This window comes from Lampetra planeri, chromosome 78 (assembly GCF_965212315.1).
Source record: "Lampetra planeri chromosome 78, kcLamPlan1.2.h2, whole genome shotgun sequence".
Taxonomy (NCBI): Eukaryota; Metazoa; Chordata; class Hyperoartia; order Petromyzontiformes; family Petromyzontidae; genus Lampetra; species Lampetra planeri.
Genome location: NC_136183.1, coordinates 3,345,489 through 3,365,889, shown reverse-complemented (window position 1 = coordinate 3,365,889; position 20,401 = coordinate 3,345,489). Strand labels below are relative to the sequence as shown.

Sequence of the window (20,401 nt, the reverse complement as noted above, 5' to 3'; positions counted from 1 at the left end):
TTTTAAGCTTATCTTTTTTCTCTCTCTCTGGCGACTTGTTTTCTCTGCCTGTGTCCTCTTTAGAATGTTCACACTTAAATTCTAACTTAGCAATCTTTGAAATATGTAATCAACCAGGCTATGCGTTAATTGTGTGTTGACCGACCCTCTGTGTTGTATTACATTACATTTCGATATTTTGCTAGGTTATTTAATTTTAGTGTGTCTTTCTCCTGATTTTCAGGCTTGCTTGCCGTGTCATCGTACTTGCAGCACCACGTTTTGTTGACCACTCATTAATATGCTAATTTTTTCTCTAACCCCCCTCCCTCTCTCTGCCTCCGCCCCCCCCCCCCCTCTGTCTATTTAAGGCCACCCCACAGAGACGATCACCCCTCTCTGTTACCTGTGTAGGGGTGTTAAAGAGAGAGCCCGTTATGCATGGCAGCTTATGGCAAACAAACACAGTGGGCGGGGCTACGTGAGTGCACGGGGAGGTGCTCTCTACGACGTCCGCGCCAGGCACCCCGGGGGGGGCCCCACCCCCCTACCCCTCAGCAGGGGTTGGGTATAAAAGGGGATGTATCGGAGGGCTCGGGGTTCTTGTTAAGCTAACCAGTGAAGACTGAAGACGTCTTAGCTAGAGCCCTGGACTCCCCTGGTTCGCCGTCCTTATCAGGGCCGAACAGGACCGAGCCAGCGGCGTGGTCCCGAGATCCAGAGCCGGTGCTCTTGTCAGCGCTGGTCTGGGACTCAGGGTACCGGGCCCGACTTACCAGTGTCGGGCCAGATAGCCTCCCCTAGCCCGTTAGAGGAGGACTAGGAGGCAGGCTAGGAAGTAGCTAGCGCGTGTATCCCCAGCTAGCCGGGTGAGGGGGCCGACACCCCCTCTAGTGTTGTATGCCAGAACCGTGCTGTGTGAATAAAACCCGTGTGCCTCCAACTCCGGCGTCCAAGAGTCTGGTGTCAGAAGTAAAGATCTACGAACATGGACACGCGCCGGACAGCTCGAGTCAGGGTACCGGAGGGGGAAGACACCGTTGCAGTCGGGGAGCCCGGGACGGCTGAAGAAAACACGGAGCAGTCGGGGTCGGATGCGTCCACACCGCAGCAACAGGAGAATGGAGAGCCGTCGACAGAGGGGCTGAGGCAGGAGCACGCTAAGCTGGCGGAGCTGCTGTACGCCGCTGCCGCCATGCTGGACCAGATCACACAGCTGGGGGCTGCTGGACCGCCACGGGGCGACGGCAGCCGGCGACCACAGCGCCTTCCCGCCATTTCGACGGAGCACCACTTTAAAAATCCCGCCATCGCCGCAGCTGCTCTTGAGGGCGTGGCCGGGTTGAGCATCGAGTCCAACGGCGGGCATACAGTACCTGCCGCGTCATCACCAACGGACGGCACGTCACCACGGGTGCGACCGGCGATGCCATCGGTTGTTCGAGCCGCGGCACAGCCGGGTGGGGGAGACGGAGTCGCGGCACAGCCGGGTGGGGAAGACGGAGTCGCGGCACAGCCGGGTGGGGGAGACGGAGTCGCGGCAAAGCCGGGTGGGGGAGACGGAGTCGCGGCACAGCCGGGTGGGGGAGACGGGGGAGTGCGACCTTCCGCGGCAGCCGCTGCGTTACATCAGTGGCTACCTCCACTCAAAGAATTTGTGGGCGAGGAAGGCGACTGGGGTGGCTTCCAGCGGCGCTTCCTCGCTCACCAGGAAATGGCGCAGTGGACGGACGCCGAGGCTCTCCGCGCGCTGCCGGCACTCCTCGACAGCGACGCCCTTGCCACTCTAACATCGGCACCGAAGGAGAGGCGCTCCACGCTGCAGACGGCGATGCAGCTGCTGGCTGTGGTCTACGGTCCGCCGTCGGACTGTCGCCAACTCTTTTACGATCGCCAGCGGGGGGCAAAGGAGTCGCCCCTGGCGTACCGCACAAGCCTCCTGGCACTGGCGAAGGCGGCCTTTCCACGGATGGACATCGAAGGTGTCGACGCCATGGTCACGGAAAAGATACTCCTGCTGGCGGACGACTTGGATATCGTCATCGTCGCACAAGACGACGCGGAGATGTGCTCCCTCCAAGTGGCACGACTCCTCCACGCAAACCTGCTCGCGCAACGACGGAAGGCCAGCAAGGCGGCGAGCGGGCGTGCCGTGGCTGCAGCCACCCTCCCGGCGGAAGAGATTTGCGCCATCGACCATCAACGGCAGCAGGGAGCGGGAGTACGGGCGGACCGGGGCGGTTCGGGCCATCTCGACCATCCATCGTCTTCGCCAGCGCTCCCGCGCTGTTACAACTGCGGCATCCGGGGCCATGTCGCCTCGGGGTGCCGCTCTCCTCGGCAGCAGGGAACGACACCTCGACGGGACGCCGGCCCTCTTCCCAAGCTCCGTCATCATAACCCGGCGAGTCGCGGCACCCCTCATGTTTGGCCCACGCACACGCCCGTCACACACTCAAACACCGCAGCGAATGGGGGGTCGATATCGCGCACCATCGCACCAACACGCACCACTCTGGGTACTCATATCGAACCCAGCCAGTGGTCCGTGTTGGCCCATCGTGTTGTAGCCGCATCATCGGGGTCGTCTGCCGTTGTGGGGCACATCGACGGGGTTGAGGTGCGCATCCTGGTCGATACGGGAGCATCGGCGACCATTATTTCGGAATTGATTTACAATATTTTCCCTGTCCAGAGCCGTCCTTTGATGCCCGTTAACGTGCCATTCTATGCTGCTAATGGGGGCTCACTTGGCATCATTGGACAAATTCGAGCCAAAATTTGTATCGGGGATATTAAATTGTCTGGGCCGATTTTTGTTTCCTCCTCGCTGGCGGTTCCGTGCCTGCTGGGGACGGACTTCCTGGCCAAAATGCCGATTAAGATATTAATCGACCAGGGATGCATTGAGCTCCCATCGGGCTGACGCATGGCGTTTCTGCCATCCCCCGTTACGAGTCGGACGGCGTTCGCGACGGTGCCGGCGTTCGTAGATAGAACGGTGCGCGTTCCTCCGGGGGCACAAATGTTGATTCCTTTGAAACTTCGGCGGCCCTTCGCTAAGGGCATTGGGGCCCAGGGGGTTCTGCTGGGGCCGTCTAGGGCCGGGGTTAGTGGACCTCATTTACTTCCGGCCCAGACCATAGTAAGAGGGGACGGAGACCCCTTCATCGCGGTCCTCAATGTGGGCTCGCAGACGGTGGTGGTCCCACAGGGGACCGTGCTTGCTCACGCAACGCCGGTGCCCTGTGAGGAACCCGTCGCGAATCACGTGAGCGCTGTCCCTGCGCCGCGACCACATTCAGACAGCGATGAAGGGTGGCTCGAGGCGCTTTGTGCGGGATCGACGGACCTGTCAAATTCAGAGCGTCAACAGCTTAAAACACTACTGCGGGAATTTTCCGACGTTTTCAGTCGGGACAAATACGATTTGGGTTGCACTCATCTGCTACGTCACCATATTGATACGGGTGACAGCGCGCCAATACGCCAGAATCCTTTTCGGTTAAGTCCCGCCGAAAAGGACCATGTCAAATCGGCTGTTGATGACATGTTAGCCGCCGACATCATTTCTCCTTCCACCAGCCCTTGGGGAGCGCCGATCGTCCTAGTTAAGAAACAGGACGGCTCGTTGCGGTTTTGCGTTGATTTTCAGCGCCTTAACAAAATTTCGGTGGCCTATGCATACCCGCTCCCACGGATGGACGAATCGCTTGACGCCTTGGCGGGAGCGCGATTCTTCTCCACATTGGATTTACTTTCGGGATTCTGGCAGCTTCCTCTGGACGATGATTCAAAGCCTAAAACTGCTTTCCGTACACCGCACGGCCTGTTCCAATTCAACCGGTTGCCGATGGGACTCCACTCAGCGCCGGCAACTTTCCAGCGTTTGATGGAATTAGTTTTGGCTGGATTGCAATGGGACTCGTGCTTGATTTATTTGGATGACGTTATCGTCTTTAGTAAAACATTTGACGAACATCTCCAGAGGTTGCGGGCGGTTTTCCAAAAGATGCGGGCTGCTAATTTGAAATTCAAACCCCAAAAATGTCATCTGTTACGCGAATCGGTGCGTTATTTGGGATACATTGTGGGATGCTCAGGTATTGCTACCGATCCCGCCAAAACGCAGTGCGTCAGCTCCTGGCCAACTCCCACCTCGGTGGGAGAGGTCAGGAGTTTAATTGGCTTCGCGTCCTATTACCGATGGTTTGTCGCGGATTTTGCGACGATTGCGAAACCCCTACACGCTTTAACGTCAAAAGGGGTTCGGTTCCACTGGGGACAGGAGGAGGAGGCTGCTTTCCGCTCCCTTCGGGATGCTCTGGTGAAAGCTCCTCCCTTGGTTTACCCCGATTTTTCTAAGCCCTTTTTGCTTGACACCGATGCGAGCAACACGGGTATTGGGGGCGTGCTTTCCCAGGTGGTTGACGGCGTGGAACGGGTGGTCGCGTACGGTAGTCGGGTGTTGTCTCCTGCGGAGCAAAGATATTGTGTCACCCGTCGGGAACTGTTGGCAATTGTCTATTTCATCCAACAGTATCGCGCATATCTGTACGGTCGGCATTTCACCGTCTGCACAGATCATGCGGCACTACAGTACGCCCTGTGAGTTCAACAACCATCGGGACAATTGTCTCGATGGTTGGAGATTCTCCAGGACTTTGATTTTGAAACCACCTACCGTAAGGGCGTTCGCCACACCAATGCGGACGCTCTGTCGCGCATGCCAACCACCTCCGAATGTGCATGCCTCCTGGGGTCTGGACGTTGCAGGCCTCCGGGGGACATATCGGTTCCGGTCTTGGCGGCCGCCGATGACGATGAAACATTCATTACTAATTCGATCGCACAACAGGGAAAAGATTCCCTGTTGGGGTTGCCCGTCACTGAATGGGGGCGCCTCCAGATGGAGGATACCTCCCTCCTCGGGTGGCGTCGTCGCATCGGGGGTGCTGCGCGGGGGAGGGGTGATGCCGACGCATGGGAGATGGTGCAAGGTCTGCTGATGCATTGGGACGGGAAATCCCATCGACACCGGCTGGTGGTCCCTTCTGGGTTGCGGGGCAAGGTGGTGTGGGCCGCTCACGAGCGCCTCCTACACCTGGGGACCCAAAAGACCCTCGCCTTGCTCCAACTTGATTTTTTTTGGCCAGGCATGACGAGGGATGTCGGGGATTTATTGGGGTCATGCCCTCGGTGCGCGCAACGAAAACCGCCGGCACGGGAGTCTAACCCACCCTTGCAATCAATCAAAGTGTCCAGAATAAATGAGCTTGTCACGCTGGATATTTTGGGCCCATTCCCCGCCACCCCCAGGGGCAATAGATATTTGTTGACTGGTGTGGAGTATTTTACGCGCTGGCCTATGGCCTGGCCCCTTGCCAATCAGTCGGCAGCAGCCATCGTGGAGGCCTTTGTTCAGGGATATGTCCTGGACAAAGGTGCTCCGGAGCGGCTGCTGACCGACCAGGGCAGAAATTTTTCCGGCAAATTACTCCAACAAGTCTGTGAGCTCCTGGGCACGAAGAAAATTCGTACCTCCCCGTATCACCCGCAAACTGATGGGATGGTCGAGCGTCTGCATCGCACCATCACGTCAATGTTGTCACAGCAGGTTTCAGACTCACAGACCGATTGGGACCTGCAAATTCAAGGGGTCTTGGCGGCATACCGAATGGCCCCCCATGCAGCTACGGGATTTTCCCCCTTCTACCTCATGTACGGCCGCGAACCTGACCCGCCTGTTCGTGCCCAGCTGCAGATCCCCACGCCGCAGAGTAAAACTAAATTGGCTGACCATGTAAAATTTAATCTGGCCAAATTAACTGAGGCACGGGATGCTGCCATGCAAAACTCTGACCGCCGTCAGAAAGCGAATGAGCGGCTCAGACTGGGTCGGGCGCACATGCTGCAGTGGAAGCCGGGGGACAAGGCATGGCTGCACTGTCCCCAGGTGCCACTTGCTACCTCCTCTAAGCTGGTGCGGCCGTGGCGGGGCCCTGTGGAGGTGGTCGAGGTTTTGCGACCGCAGTGCGTGCGCATCAAATGGGGGAAGCGGCGGTGGTTCGTGCACCCCTCTAGATTAAAACCCTTCGTTGCGGTACACATCCTCACTTCACACACGCGTGGCCAAACATGTGGGGGGTCGACCGACTCACTGGGTCCGTCTCCGTCGCTCTCACCTAACGCCTTGCCGGCTGTGCCACCTCCAGGTGCATCAGGAGTGACGGGCTCATGCCCGATCACCCCTCCTGGGGATGCCAAGGGTCACGCGGCGTCGGATGAGGACTCACTCCGAGACGGACAGTTGCCACCTGACGGTCCGCCACCCGGGGTTACCCCGTGTGAGGGGCCCGCTGCAAGGACGCGCGCTAAAATGCGCAGATTGTTGTGAGGCTGGAAGATGTGTACATAGGTTGTGTTCATTGTGTGTTGTGTGGGTGGTGTGTTCCCGGCTCATTGGATGTACATATGTTGGGTTCGCCATGTGTTGTGTGTGTGGTGGGTTCCCTGCAAATTGTATATAGGCTGTTTTTACGGAATTCGTATTTATTCGGGGGGGGTGCGTCGGGTTGTTTTCTCTTCTCGATGTTGCGTTCTTGTTGTGTTCTTGTTGTTGTTCTTGTTATTGTTGAAAAATAGTGAGGCACACGCGCGGTCAGGGGGTAAATGCGCTTTTATTGTCATTTTTTTTTGTATGTTGGCATCCGGGACGGCTGCAAGCTATGCGGGGGGGGGGGGGGGGTGATGTAGGGGTGTTAGAGAGAGAGCCCGTTATGCATGGCAGCTTATGGCAAACAAACACAGTGGGCGGGGCTACGTGAGTGCACGGGGAGGTGCTCTCTACGACGTCCGCGCCAGGCACCCCGGGGGGGCCCCACCCCTCAGTGGGGGGTTGGGTATAAAAGGGGATGTATCGGAGGGCTCGGGGTTCTTGTTAAGCTAACCAGTGAAGACTGAAGACGTCTTAGCTAGAGCCCTGGACTCCCCTGGTTCGCCGTCCTTATCAGGGCCGAACAGGACCGAGCCAGCGGCGTGGTCCCGAGATCCAGAGCCGGTGCTCTTGTCAGCGCTGGTCTGGGACTCAGGGTACCGGGCCCGACTTACCAGTGTCGGGCCAGATAGCCTCCCCTAGCCCGTTAGAGGAGGACTAGGCGGCAGGCTAGGAAGTAGCTAGCGCGTGTATCCCCAGCTAGCCGGGTGAGGGGGCCGACACCCCCTCTAGTGTTGTATGCCAGAACCGTGCTGTGTGAATAAAACCCGTGTGCCTCCAACTCCGGCGTCCAAGAGTCGTGAACTCTATTACACCTGTGTTGCTCTCGCTATGTATGTATCTTGGTGATATCTGTCTGCTAATATGTCTGTCTATAGTTTTCTGGTTAGATATTATGTCGCTATTTCATTATACCTGATGACGATTGCTTGTGTTGCAATCGAAACGTCGTATTCTATTATTTAATTTAATTTATTATTTTATCTTTAGACGTGACTTAACCGAAAGAACCAAATAATAATTCCTGCAGTCACGAAAGTTCTAAAATAAAGATTGAACCACTTCTACAGGGAAGTTTTAAGCTTATCTTTTTTCTCTCTCTCTGGCGACTTGTTTTCTCTGCCTGTGTCCTCTTTAGAATGTTCACACTTAAATTCTAACTTAGCAATCTTTGAAATACGTAATCAACCAGGCTATGTGTTAATTGTGTGTTGACCGACCCTCTGTGTTGTATTACATTACATTTCGATATTTTGCTAGGTTATTAAATTTTAGTGTGTCTTTCTCCTGATTTTCAGGCTTGCTTGCCGTGTCATCGTACTTGCAGCACCACGTTTTGTTGACCACTCATTGATATGCTAATTTTTTCTCTAACCCCCCTCCCTCTCTCTGCCTCCGCCCCCCTCTGTCTATTTAAGGCCACCCCACAGAGACGATCACCCCTCTCTGTTACCTGTGTTGCTCTCGCTATGTATGTATCTTGGTGATATCTGTCTGCTAATATGTCTGTCTATAGTTTTCTGGTTAGATATTATGTCGCTATTTCATTATACCTGATGATGATTGCTTGTGTTGCAATCGAAACGTCGTATTCTATTATTTAATTAAATTTATTATTTTATCTTTAGACGTGACTTAACCGAAAGAACCAAATAATAACATAATTTATTCATGAAACCGTCGCTATTTGATTGCGACGGGTTCAGCAGCCAAGCCCAATCATCCCACGTGGGCCCAGCTCATTAACATAATTTATTCAATTACACCGCCGCTCGTTGGGGGAGGGGATTGTGTGATGAACCCCGCTAGTGACGTCATGTCACCTCCTGCTGCCGCGTGACGTCACGAGACACCAGGAAGCTGCCAGTCCACACGCGCGCTCACTGAGATCCGAGGTGAGAAGTTGACATCGTGGTGGTTGTTGTTGTGGTGGTTGTTGTTGTTTACCCAGGTAGAGCCTCGCTCCTCTCGTAGGGATATCAATTGAGTAGCAGCGAGGATGGAATCGATGTCCAGGTTGGAACATTACAACGCGGGGCCTAGCCATGCGGGGCCTTGCCTCCTGCCCTCGCCTGATTGCATTTGCTTTAATTCTCTATTCTTTCGGTAAAGTCACGTAGAAGGGAAATAATAAAATAATAAAAATAAAACATAATAAAATAATTCTCACGACGTTTCGGCTGCTTGCGTTGTGGCCGAAACGTCGTGAGAATTATTTTATTATGTTTTGTTTTTATTATATTATTATTTCCCTTCTACGTGGTGACTTTACCGAAAGAACCAAGAAGATGAATCCCTGCAGTCACAAAAGCTTTAAATCGAAATTTAATTATCTGATTAAGTTTAATTTGTCTTCATCTGGCTCACTACTTCATGGTACCTCCTTTGCCAGTAGCAACATATAAGAAGATGTTTTCCCACCTTTTTTTGGCAACAAAACAGGTGTTAAGATATTCTTAGGTTTTTTTCGGTAAAGTCACGTAGGTAAAACATTACAATTAATAAAAGTAAAATGAAATAATTGATTTATTAATTGTAATGTTTTACCTACATGGTGACTTTACCGAAAAAAACCTAAGAATATGAATCCTTGCAGTCACGAAAGCTTCAAATCTAGAAGGTGTTAAGATGTTAAAACATCAAACTGAAACCTTTAGCAAGGAATCACGTGTGCATTAACCACAGATAACACTGGTCAACACACTTTATCATTTACTAGCGTTAAGTACCCGGCGTTGCCCGGGCGAAAAAGCCAGACAGACAAATGGACTTACACGCAGACATCGACCCACACACGTAGAAACACATCGACTTAGATGCACACACACATATATGGTTAAACCCAGGATGGATTGTTAGCAGGCCAGCCTAAATGTTTCTAACCGGCGAAGATGCTCCATTAGGGGGGTCCACGTTTCGCAAGCGTAGACAAGGGAGGGAATAACCGTGGCCGAAAAGACCTGAAGCTTCGTGTGGAGCGAGAGACCAGGTAGCTTCCACACAGCGTTACGCAACCGATGAAAAGATAATGGCGCTCGACTGATTCGGAGTGAGACCTCTGCTGTTAAACCGGAGCCGGTCATTAGCACACTGGCCAGGTATGGAAATCTCTCCAAACTCTCCACTATTCCAACGGTGTTAAGGTAATTTTGGGGTGCTGATTCCAAATCTGACATCAGTTTTTGTCTATCACATCGGGTTTTTGAGATATCAAATATTGCATTTTCAATAAAAAACTGCAGAAGAAAAATATTACATAAATGTGGATATCTACATAAAATGATATTATAAACACACTATCCTAAAAATACAGCACCATATTTTAACACTAAAGCAGTCACTGACTCGCAACAACTTGCAATCATAAGTGACAGTTAATTTCGGGTAAAATCAATGAAAATGGGGTATGCCGATAGCATAAAATGAGATGTGAAGGAGCAAATATGAGATCAGATTTGGAATCGGCACCCTGAAATTAGTCTAGAACAGCTGCAAAAGTCCAGGCCAAAATTTGTTTTTGTTGACCAGTGTTATTGTGATTAAAATGCAAACAAAAAACATGCTCTGATTGTAAATGCATTGTCTGTGAAAATGATTGGTCCACACCCGAGACAGCTTTCCTTAGAGCCTAGTCTCACATGGTGTTGGACCAGTTGACGCCAAAAGGCGCACAACTCAAGGACAAAGCACCATCAGAGTATGAGAGCTCGGGGTAAAGCATTTACACCATTGGAACCTCATTTGCCAGTAGCAAAATATGATAATTGGTTTTTTACCCTTTTATCTGACAACAAAACTGACACCTGCACACATTATCAGAGTTATGTTTTTTGTTTGCATTCCGACTGCAGGTATTGTAGTCAATGCAAACATGACTCCTTGTAAAAGGTGTCAGTTTTGTTGCCAGATAGAAGGGTAAAAAAACAATTATTTTATTAGTATATGCATTGTCTGTGAAAATGATTGGTCCACACCAGAGACAGCTTTCTTTCGAGTCTAGTCTCAAACAGTGTTAGATCAGTGGACGCCAAAAGGCGTACAGCACAAAGACAACACACTATCATAACAATGAGAGCTCGGGGTGAGCAGCTACATCATGGGACCTCCTTTGCCAGTACCAAAATATACTAATAGGGGTTTTCCCCTTTTTTCTGGCAACAAAACTGGCACCTTTTTGCAAGGAATCATGCTTACATTAACCACAATACTTGCAGTCAAATGCAATAAAAAAAACAATACTCTGATAATGTATGCATTGTCCTTGAAACTGATTGGTCCACACCAGAGACAGCCTTTAGAGACTAGTCTCATATGGTGTTCGACCAGATGACTCCAAAAGGCGTCATCTGGTCGAATAGATTTATGCAATTTTTTGTCTAGGAATATTTTTTGTATATCATGTCTCCCTGTTTATTTCTATTTTTAGTTAATTTGGAATACAGTACAGTACTTGTTTCAATTGTGATGTTGTGAATTTAGTTGACGTTTACCAAACGCCATTACTTAGATCAGGCTTAAGTATTTAATGTTGCGCTTTTAGCTTTCGCGCGGCAATTAACAAGAACGTAACCGCCACAATATGTAAGTTTTGCTTTATTTTATGTCTACTGATACAGCAAAGGTGTACGGATTTTCAACAGAAGCAAGATATCTGCATTCTTGATTTAATTAAGGCCTATTGTACCATAAAGAGGCTTGGGGCTTTGGGTTGTTATTTGTTTTCAAATCTATGCCTCTTCACACCTCTTAAATTGCGACAGCCTTTGCTAAATTTCGATTTAAAGCTTTTGTGACTGCAGGGATTCATCTTCTTGGTTCTTTCGGTAAAGTCACATAGAAGGGAAATAATACGTATTTTTATTATTTATTATTTCCCTTCTACGTGACTTTACCGAAAGAACCAAGAAGGTAAAGTCACGTAGAAGGGAAATAATAAATTATTTTATTATTTTATTATTTCCCTTCTACGCGACTTTACCGAAAGAGCCAAGAAGGTAAAGTCACGTAGAAGGGAAATAAAAAATATTTTTATTATTTTATTATTTTATTATTTCTCTTCTACGTGACTTTACCGAAAAAACCAAGAAGGTAAAGTCACGTAGAAGGGAAATAAAACATATTTTTATTATTTCCCTTCTACGCGACTTTACCGAAAGAACCAAGAAGGTAAAGTCACGTAGAAGGGAAATAATAAATTATTTTATTATTTTATTATTTCCCTTCTACGCGACTTTACCGAAAGAACCAAAAAGGTAAAGTCACGTAGAAGGGAAATAAAACATATTTTTATTATTTTATTATTTCCCTTCTACGCGACTTTACCGAAAGAACCAAGAAGGTAAAGTCACGTAGAAGGGAAATAAAAAATAATTTTATTATTTTATTATTTCCCTTCTACGCGACTTTACCGAAAGAACCAAGAAGATAAAGTCACGTAGAAGGGAAATAAAAAATATGTTTATTATTTTATTATTTCCCTTCTACGTGACTTTACCGAAAGAACCAATAAGATAAAGTCTTTGCTATGTTAGCTGAATTTAGCTTTTATAAATATTCCTTTTGCAGCCGAAATTGTGTTCTTTGTGTTTTGGGTTAACATTTATTCTTAAGATACTAGGGCTTTTACAGGCATATTTATAGGCCATTTGCCCTCTCATTGTGTGCCTTCACAGGCCGTGTGATGAATTGGGGAATATCTTGAATATATGAATAAATCTAGACGTGTAAGTCATGTGTGACTGTGTATATATTCATTCCTCTTGTGTCTCGATACTAATGTAGATGGTTCTTCTTGGTTCTTTCGGTAAAGTCACGTAGAAGGGAAGTAATAAAATAATAAAAATAAAACACAATAAAACAATTCTCACGACGTTTCGGCCACAACGCAAGCAGCCGTCCTCAGGTGAAAACCAGGTCTGTCGAGGCAACAGCGTCTGAATGAAACAGCACACGTGCTTGGAGCATATATATAAGCTGGGTTGGAAAGAACCAAGAAGATGAATCTCTGCAGTCACAAATAGCTTTAAATCGAAATTTAAATCGAAATGTAGATGGTGTGGATATGTTTTTCTGTCTGCACCTGACGCTTCCTCTGACGTTTCTTCTACAGAATTGTTCTGATGGAGCAAAGTCACTCGGCGCAGCTCAGTACAAAAATACAACAATGGCACAAGGATTCAAACAGCACGGATCGTACTGGAAGTTTGACACGGCACCAGAGAACTCGCACAGGAGAGAAACCCTTCAAGTGCACTGTGTGTGAGAAGGCATTTTTAGATTCATCACATCTTAAAATACACCAGAGAACACACACGGGAGAGAAACCCTTCAGTTGCGCTCTGTGCGGGAAGTCCTTTGCACTGTCAGCACAACTTAAACTACACCAGAGAACACACACGGGAGAGAAACCTTTCAAGTGCACCGTGTGTGAGAAGGTATTTGCATGGGCATCAGGTCTTCAGATCCACCAGAGAGCACACACAGGAGAGAAACCCTTCAAGTGCACTGTGTGCGAGAAGGCATTTTCACAGTCATCAAATCTTAAGATACACGAGAGAATGCACACAGGAGAGAAACCAAACAAGTGCAGTGTGTGCGGGAAGACATTTTCAAGTTCATTTTATTTTAAAATACATCAGAAAATACACACAGGCGATAACCCCTTCAAGTGCAGTGTGTGTGAGAAGGAATTTTCACAGTCATCAAATCTTAAAATACACCAGAGGACGCACACAGGAGAGAAACCCTTCAAGTGCAGTGTGTGCGGGAAGGCATTTTCAAGTTCATTTTATCTTAAAATACACCAGAGAACACACACTGGAGATCAACTCCTCAAGTGCACTCCGTGTGGGAAGACGTTTCCACAGTTACCACAGCTTCAAAGACACCAGCTAACACACAGGCATCAGAAGACCTCCAAGGAGCGTAGTCTGAAATCGACTTGTGACAGTGCTGCAATGAGCCCATCCCTCCTGAATGAAGAACCAGAAGTGAATTCCAGCTTGGACACTGTGAAATGTATCAAGGTGGATTTTGAAGAGGTGAAATGTGAAGAAGTGATGGTGAAGAGCGAAGAAGCGATGGTGAAATGTGAAGATGAAGATTCAACTCCAAAATGGGACCTTCACATCGATGCAGGCAACGTGAAGCAGGAGGAGAATTCTGACTGTGAGGCAGAGCGAGGCAACTCCCAGGAGTTTGTGGAAGTGGAGGTGTGGGTGGACTTCTTAGACAAGACAAAGTCAAATGGAGACCCGGTAGATGTGTAAGCTTGGGACAATGAAGCTCCAATAGATTCACCTTTGATAATTGTTTTTTTACCCTTCTATCTGGCAACAAAACTGACACCTTTTTTACAAGGAGTCATGTTTGCATAGACCACAATACCTGCGGTCGTAATGCAAACAAAAAACACAACTCTGATAATGTATGTGCACTGTCCTTGAAGTTGATTGGTCCACACCCGAGACAGCTTTACTTAGAGCCTAGTCTCACATGGTGTTCGACCACATGACGCCAATAGGCGCACAACTCAAAGACAATGCACCATCAGAGTATTGAGAGCTCGGGGTAAGCATTTACACCATTGGAACCTCATTTGCCAGTAGAAAAATATGACAATTGTTTTTTTACCCTTTTATCTGACGACAAAACTGACACCTTTTTTACAAGGAGTCATGTTTGCATAGACCACAATACCTGCGGTCGTAATGCAAACAAAAAACAACTCTGATAATGTATGTGCACTGTCCTTGAAGTTGATTGGTCCACACCCGAGACGGCTTTCCTTGGAGCCTAGTCTCACATGGTGTTGGACCAGATGACGCCAATACAAACCTTAGGGAGGAGTGCTGTAATATTACTATTCTCGGTGGCAGTGTACAGCCAACACTTACGACCATAGAGTGCGCTCCTATCAAAGTCAACCCTTGGTGGGAAAACTGGTGCAACCACTAAAAAAGGTGTCAGTGTTGTTGCCAGATAAAAGGGTAAAAAAACAATTATATTTTTTACTGGCAAATTAGGTTCCAATGGTGTAAATGCTTTACACTGAGCTCTCATACTCTGATGGTGCGTTGTCTTTGAGTTGTGCGCCTTTTGGCATCATCTGGTCCAACACCATGTGAGACTAGGCTCTAAGGAAAGCTGTCTTGGGTGTGGACCAATCAACTTCAAGGACATTGCACATACATTAACAGAGTTGTGAGTTTTGTTTTAATTATGACTGCAGGTATTGTGGTCTATGCAAACATGACTCCTTGTAAAAAAGGTGTCAGTTTTGTTGCCAGATAGAAGGGTAAAAAACCAATTATCATGGTGCAACCACTTCGTGAGAGTGCCCCTTGAAATCGCAACCGGCAGGCGAAGTTTAGTTAAGGATCGGATCAGAGACTGACACGGAACGATATAACTTGATCTGTAGCGTGTCCTCCGTGCAGCACGAGTCCTACAGATGTAGTGGGTAGCGTGGCCGGCTCTTCCCAGGCCACGCCTCCCTACCCAGGCCATGCCTCCCTACCCAGGCCACGCCTCCCTGCCCAGGCCACGCCTTCCTGACCAGGCCATGCCTCCCTGCCCAGGCCACGCCTCCCTTCCCAGGCCACGCCTCCCTGCCCAGGCCACGCCTCCCTGCCCAGGCCACGCCTCCCTTCCCAGGCCACGCCTCCCTGCCCAGGCCACGCCTCCCTTCCCAGGCCACGCCTCCCTTCCCAGGCCACGCCTCCCTGCCCAGGCCACGCCTCCCTACCCAGGCCACGCCTCCCTGCCCAGGCCACGCCTCCCTGACCAGGCCACGCCTCCCTGACCAGGCCACGCCTCCCTGCCCAGGCCACGCCTCCCTGCCCAGGCCACGCCTCCCTTCCCAGGCCACGCCTCCCTTCCCAGGCCACGCCTCCCTTCCCAGGCCACGCCTCCCTGCCCAGGCCACGCCTCCCTGCCCAGGCCACGCCTCCCTTCCCAGGCCACGCCTCCCTTCCCAGGCCACGCCTCCCTTCCCAGGCCACGCCTCCCTGACCAGGCCACGCCTCCCTGCCCAGGCCACGCCTCCCTGCCCAGGCCACGCCTCCCTGCCCAGGCCACGCCTCCCTGCCCCCACCTCTGGGAAGGTCTGGGTCCCTCCACCACGTGACCCCCCCAGGCACCCCCTTGGAGCCCCCAGCCCTCGTACGGACCGACACAGTAGTGACCGTTCTATGTCACTACACAGACAACTTGAAAAGGACTCTCTTGAAGAGGGGGAGGGGGGGGGGAGACGACAGGCGCTGTCTCTCCAACTCGCTCCACAGTCTGCAAGGATCAACAGTGTGTGGTGCGAGTGGTTTCTGGCGACGGGATCATCGCGCACATCAACGCAGACGGAGCCGGACCCATCATCCCTGCCAGCCAGAGGTCGCAACCGGGTACCCGATACCCGTACCCTACCCGATACCCGGCTACCCGGCTACCCGTACCCGGCCGGGTACGAGTAGCCGTTTGCGACCCTGGTGCAGCCGGGTACGGGTAGGCTGTGAGTCACTGGTGAGTCACCGTTTGTCACTCATTTCCCAACGTCTTGTCTCTTCTCACAATTGAAGTTCCTAGAATCAACCCACCCGCGCCTGCAACATGGCTTCATCCCAGAGGTCGCAACCGGGTACCCAATACCCGTACCCTACCCGATACCCGGCCGGGTACGGGTAGGGTACGGGTACGGCCGGGTACGGGTACACGTTTGTGACCATGGTGCGGCCGGGTACGGGTAAGGAATCAAAACCCACTATGAGACCTCCTTTACCAGTGGCAAAATATAGTAATAGGTTTTTACCCTTTCAACTGGTACAAAAAATGACACCAAATCTAACTTCAAGGGCAGTGCATATCATCATCAGAGTTGTTTTTGTTTGCATTTTGACTGCTTGTGTTGTGGTTATTGCAAACATGATGCCTTGTATAAAGGTGTCAGTTTTTGTACCAGTTGAAAGGGTAAACACCTACTACTATGAATCAAAACCCGTTTGCGACCTCTGCTGCCAGCACGGGCACCGCCGACATCGTGACCAGCGTGCCGATTCGGCAATCACCCCAGCGGTGGAGAGACTGACCAAGCAGCCGAGAGCACCGTGTGTTCACACACACCCCGACCCAGCGACCTTGCTGGACACCTGAGGGATTTTCGGTACAAGGAACTCAACACCTCGGAAGCCGCTCACTCCCAACAGTGAGCAAGAAGACAAAGATAAAGACAAAGATCCCCTGTGTAGCCTTAACAGACTGTTGGGGCAAGTGCTGGTAGCGAGCACCTATGAAGGCCGGATTTTCGGTACAAGGAACTCAGCACCTCAGAAGCCGCTCACTCCCAACAGTGAGCAAGAAGACAAAGATAAAGACAAAGATACCCCGTGTAGCCTTAACAGACTGTTGGGGCAAGTGCTGTTAGCGAGCACCTATGAAGGCCGGCACGGCACACGAGGGGGTGGGTGGCCAGCACCACGCCCGACCGCCTTTGTCTGCCCAGTGGCGATGTTTACACATTGCACCAGGTACTCATTTGAGGCTGAGTAGACCTAGGGGAGGCCCGGGACCGGTTCAGATAAATAGTCACTGGTGGTGTTGGCCGTGAGCGGGAATCGGACCCGGTTTGCCGGGTTCATAGCGCAGCGCGCTAACCGCTACACTACTGAACAGGGATGCCATACCAAGGTGGTGCGTTAACAAATCTAGATTGAGCTACGACAAATTTTTCATTGTATTATCGAGATTGGTAAATACACCCCTCGGTAACGAAACCGAGCCTAATATAGTAGTAGGTGTTTACCCTTTCAACTGGTACAAAAACTGACACCTTTATACAAGGCATCATGTTTGCAATAACCACAACACAAGCAGTCAAAATGCAAACAAAAAAAACCAACTCTGATGATGATAATGATATGCGCTGTCCTTGAAGTTGATTGGTCCACACCCGAGACAGCTTTCCTTAGAGCCTAGTCTCCATTGGTGTTGGACCAGATGACGCCAAAAGGCGTACAACTCAAAAACAATGCACCATCAGAGTATTGAGAGCTCGGGGTAAGCATTTACACTACGAGACATCTCCTTTACCAGTGGCAAAATATAGTAGTAGGTGTTTACCCTTTCAACTGGTACAAAAACTGACACCTTTATACAAGGTATCATGTTTGCAATAACCACAACACAAGCAGTCAAAATGCAAACAAAAAAAAACAACTCTGATGATGATAATGATATGCGCTGTCCTTGAAGTTGATTGGTCCACACCAGAGACAGCTTTCTTTAGAGCCTAGTCTCCATTGGTGTTGGACCAGATGACGCCAAAAGGCGTACAACTCAAAAACAATGCACCATCAGAGTATTGAGAGCTCGGGGTAAGCATTTACACTACGAGACATCTCCTTTACCAGTGGCAAAATATAGTAGTAGGTGTTTACCCTTTCAACTGGTACAAAAACTGACACCTTTATACAAGGCATCATGTTTGCAATAACCACAACACAAGCAGTCAAAATGCAAACAAAAAACAACAACTCTGATGATGATAATGATATGCGCTGTCCTTGAAGTTGATTGGTCCACACCCGAGACAGCTTTCTTTAGAGCCTAGTCTCCATTGGTGTTGGACCAGATGACGCCAAAAGGCGTACAACTCAAAAACAATGCACCATCAGAGTATTGAGAGCTCGGGGTAAGCATTTACACTACGAGACATCTCCTTTACCAGTGGCAAAATATAGTAGTAGGTGTTTACCTTTTCAACTGATACAAAAACTGACACCTTTATACAAGGCATCATGTTTGCAATAACCACAACACAAGCAGTCAAAATGCAAACAAAAAGAAACAACTCTGATAATGATATGCACTGTCCTTGAAGTTAGTTTTGGTGTCATTTTTTGTACCAGTTGAAAGGGTAAAAACCTATTACTATATTTTGCCACTGGTAAAGGAGATGTCTCATAGTGTAAACGCCTTATTTAATTTAGCATAATTTAATCAAATGTCATTTTTCAAGACTATAGTGGCAGCTGCCCCTGTGTGGCATAAGGTGGTCCTGCACCAGCCTGCATGTTGGGCAGAGGTCGCAAACGGGTTTTGATTCCTTACCCGTACCCGGCCGCACCAGGGTCTCAAACGGGTACCCGTACCCTACCCGATACCCGGCTACCCGTACCCGGCCGGGTTTTGGGTAGGGTACGGGTATCCGATTGCGACCTCTGGGATGAAGCCATGTTTCAGGCTCGGGTGGGTTGATTCTACCCGATACCCGGCCGGGTACGGGTAGCCGGGTATCGGGTAGGGTACGGGTATCGGGTACCCGATTGCGACCTCTGGGATGAAGCCATGTTGCAGGCGCGGGTGGGTTGATTCTAGGAACTTGAATTGTGAGAAGAGACAAGACGTTGGGAGATGAGTGACAAACGGTGACTCACCAGTGACTCACAGTCTACCCGTACCCGGCCGGGTACGGGTAGCCGGTATCGGGTAGGATACGGGTATCGGGTACCTGATTGCAACCTCTGGGATGAAGCCATGTTGCAGGCGCGGGTGGGTTGATTCTAGGAACTTGAATTGTGAGAAGAGACAAGACGTTGGGAAATGAGTGACAAACGGTGACTCACCAGTGACTCACGGCCTACCCGTACCCGGCCGGGTACAGGTAGCCGGGTATCGGGTAGGGTACGGGTATCGGGTACCCGATTGCGACCTCTGATGTTGGGCATGAGTCTGTTAGTAGGGGGCGATGATTGATGTGCAATCTCAGTTGTGTAATTTGTGGGTAATGTTTTGAATTTGCCTAATTGTAACCACAACGCCAGCATGCAATCGCATACACGTTTTGAACGACGGTGTTTTAGAATCCGCTGTTAAGAAGATGGTGCATATTTGTAATTCATGTTCCTGGACTAACCAGGGGTGCCTGTCGGATTTGAACCTTGAACCTCTGCAGCAAAAAGAGAATGCACCACCACTTGGCTTCCCTCAATCTAAGTGCGACAGGTATAGGCCTCATCCGACAGAGATCAACTTCATGAAGTACATTACGGTTCAGTAATTAAATTTTTCTTCTTGGTTCTTTCGGTAAAGTCACGTAGAAGGGAAGTAATAAAATAATAAAAATGCTTGCGTTGTGGCCGAAACGTCGTGAGAATTGTATTTTATTTTTTATTATTTTATTATTTCCCTTCTACGTGACTTTACCGAAAGAACCAAGAAGATGAATCCCTGCAGTCACGAAAGCTTTAAATCGAAATTTAATTACGTTTTGTCAATATGCCTATCGATAATGTAGAATGATAATTTAACTAATACTTCGTCTGATTCTGTGCGTATGTGTAACATTTTGTCTATAAGGGTCAAACATGGAATACGTGATTGTTAGGAGAAAGTGTGTTTTTTTGGAAGTGTAGAGGTGTTACGGGAGGGCGAACAAACACACCAGAGGTGGTTACGCCCGCACGCGGAAGGATGCCTACATCCACGTCCGCATCGGTTAGCCCTGGGGGGCTGAAACGACGCTGTGATCCCCCACGGCTCCACCCCTCGGGGGGGGAGTTGCTATATAAGGCGGTGAGCCGGTGGGCTCGGGGTTCAGTGTTCAGCTTAAACCAGCGAAGAAGGAAGACCGGCTAGATAGGTCCTGGGACTCCCCTGGATCGCCGTCCTAAGGAGCGACCAGGGCAAGCCAGTGGCGTGGCCCCGAGAGCCCAGAGCCGATGCTCTTGTAAGAGCCGGTCTGGTGACTAAGGGTGCCGTGATCCCAGCTTGGCCAGAGCTGGATCAGCTAGCCTCCCCTAGCTCTGGGAGTAGACTAGCCGGGTTAGAGATCGTGGGATCTCCCTGTTAGACGGGTGAAGGGGCCGTTACCCCTTCGAGTGTTGTATACATTGGCCTGTGCTGAGTGAAACGGTTAATAAACAAGTGTGCCTCAGA

General features: G+C 49.8%; 1 protein-coding gene across 1 annotated transcript in view; it reads left to right on the top strand.

Moving 5' to 3' along the window:
- LOC144738227 (uncharacterized) overlaps positions 1 to 20,401 on the top strand; it is a 32,937-nt gene extending 12,536 nt beyond the window's left edge. Inside the window, exons 4-5 of the mRNA XM_078621221.1 lie at positions 1,091 to 1,158; positions 12,585 to 20,401. Coding sequence (XP_078477347.1) covers positions 1,091 to 1,158; positions 12,585 to 13,743 — 1,227 coding nt within the window. The 3' untranslated portion in view covers positions 13,744 to 20,401. The remainder of the gene's footprint in view (positions 1 to 1,090; positions 1,159 to 12,584) is intronic.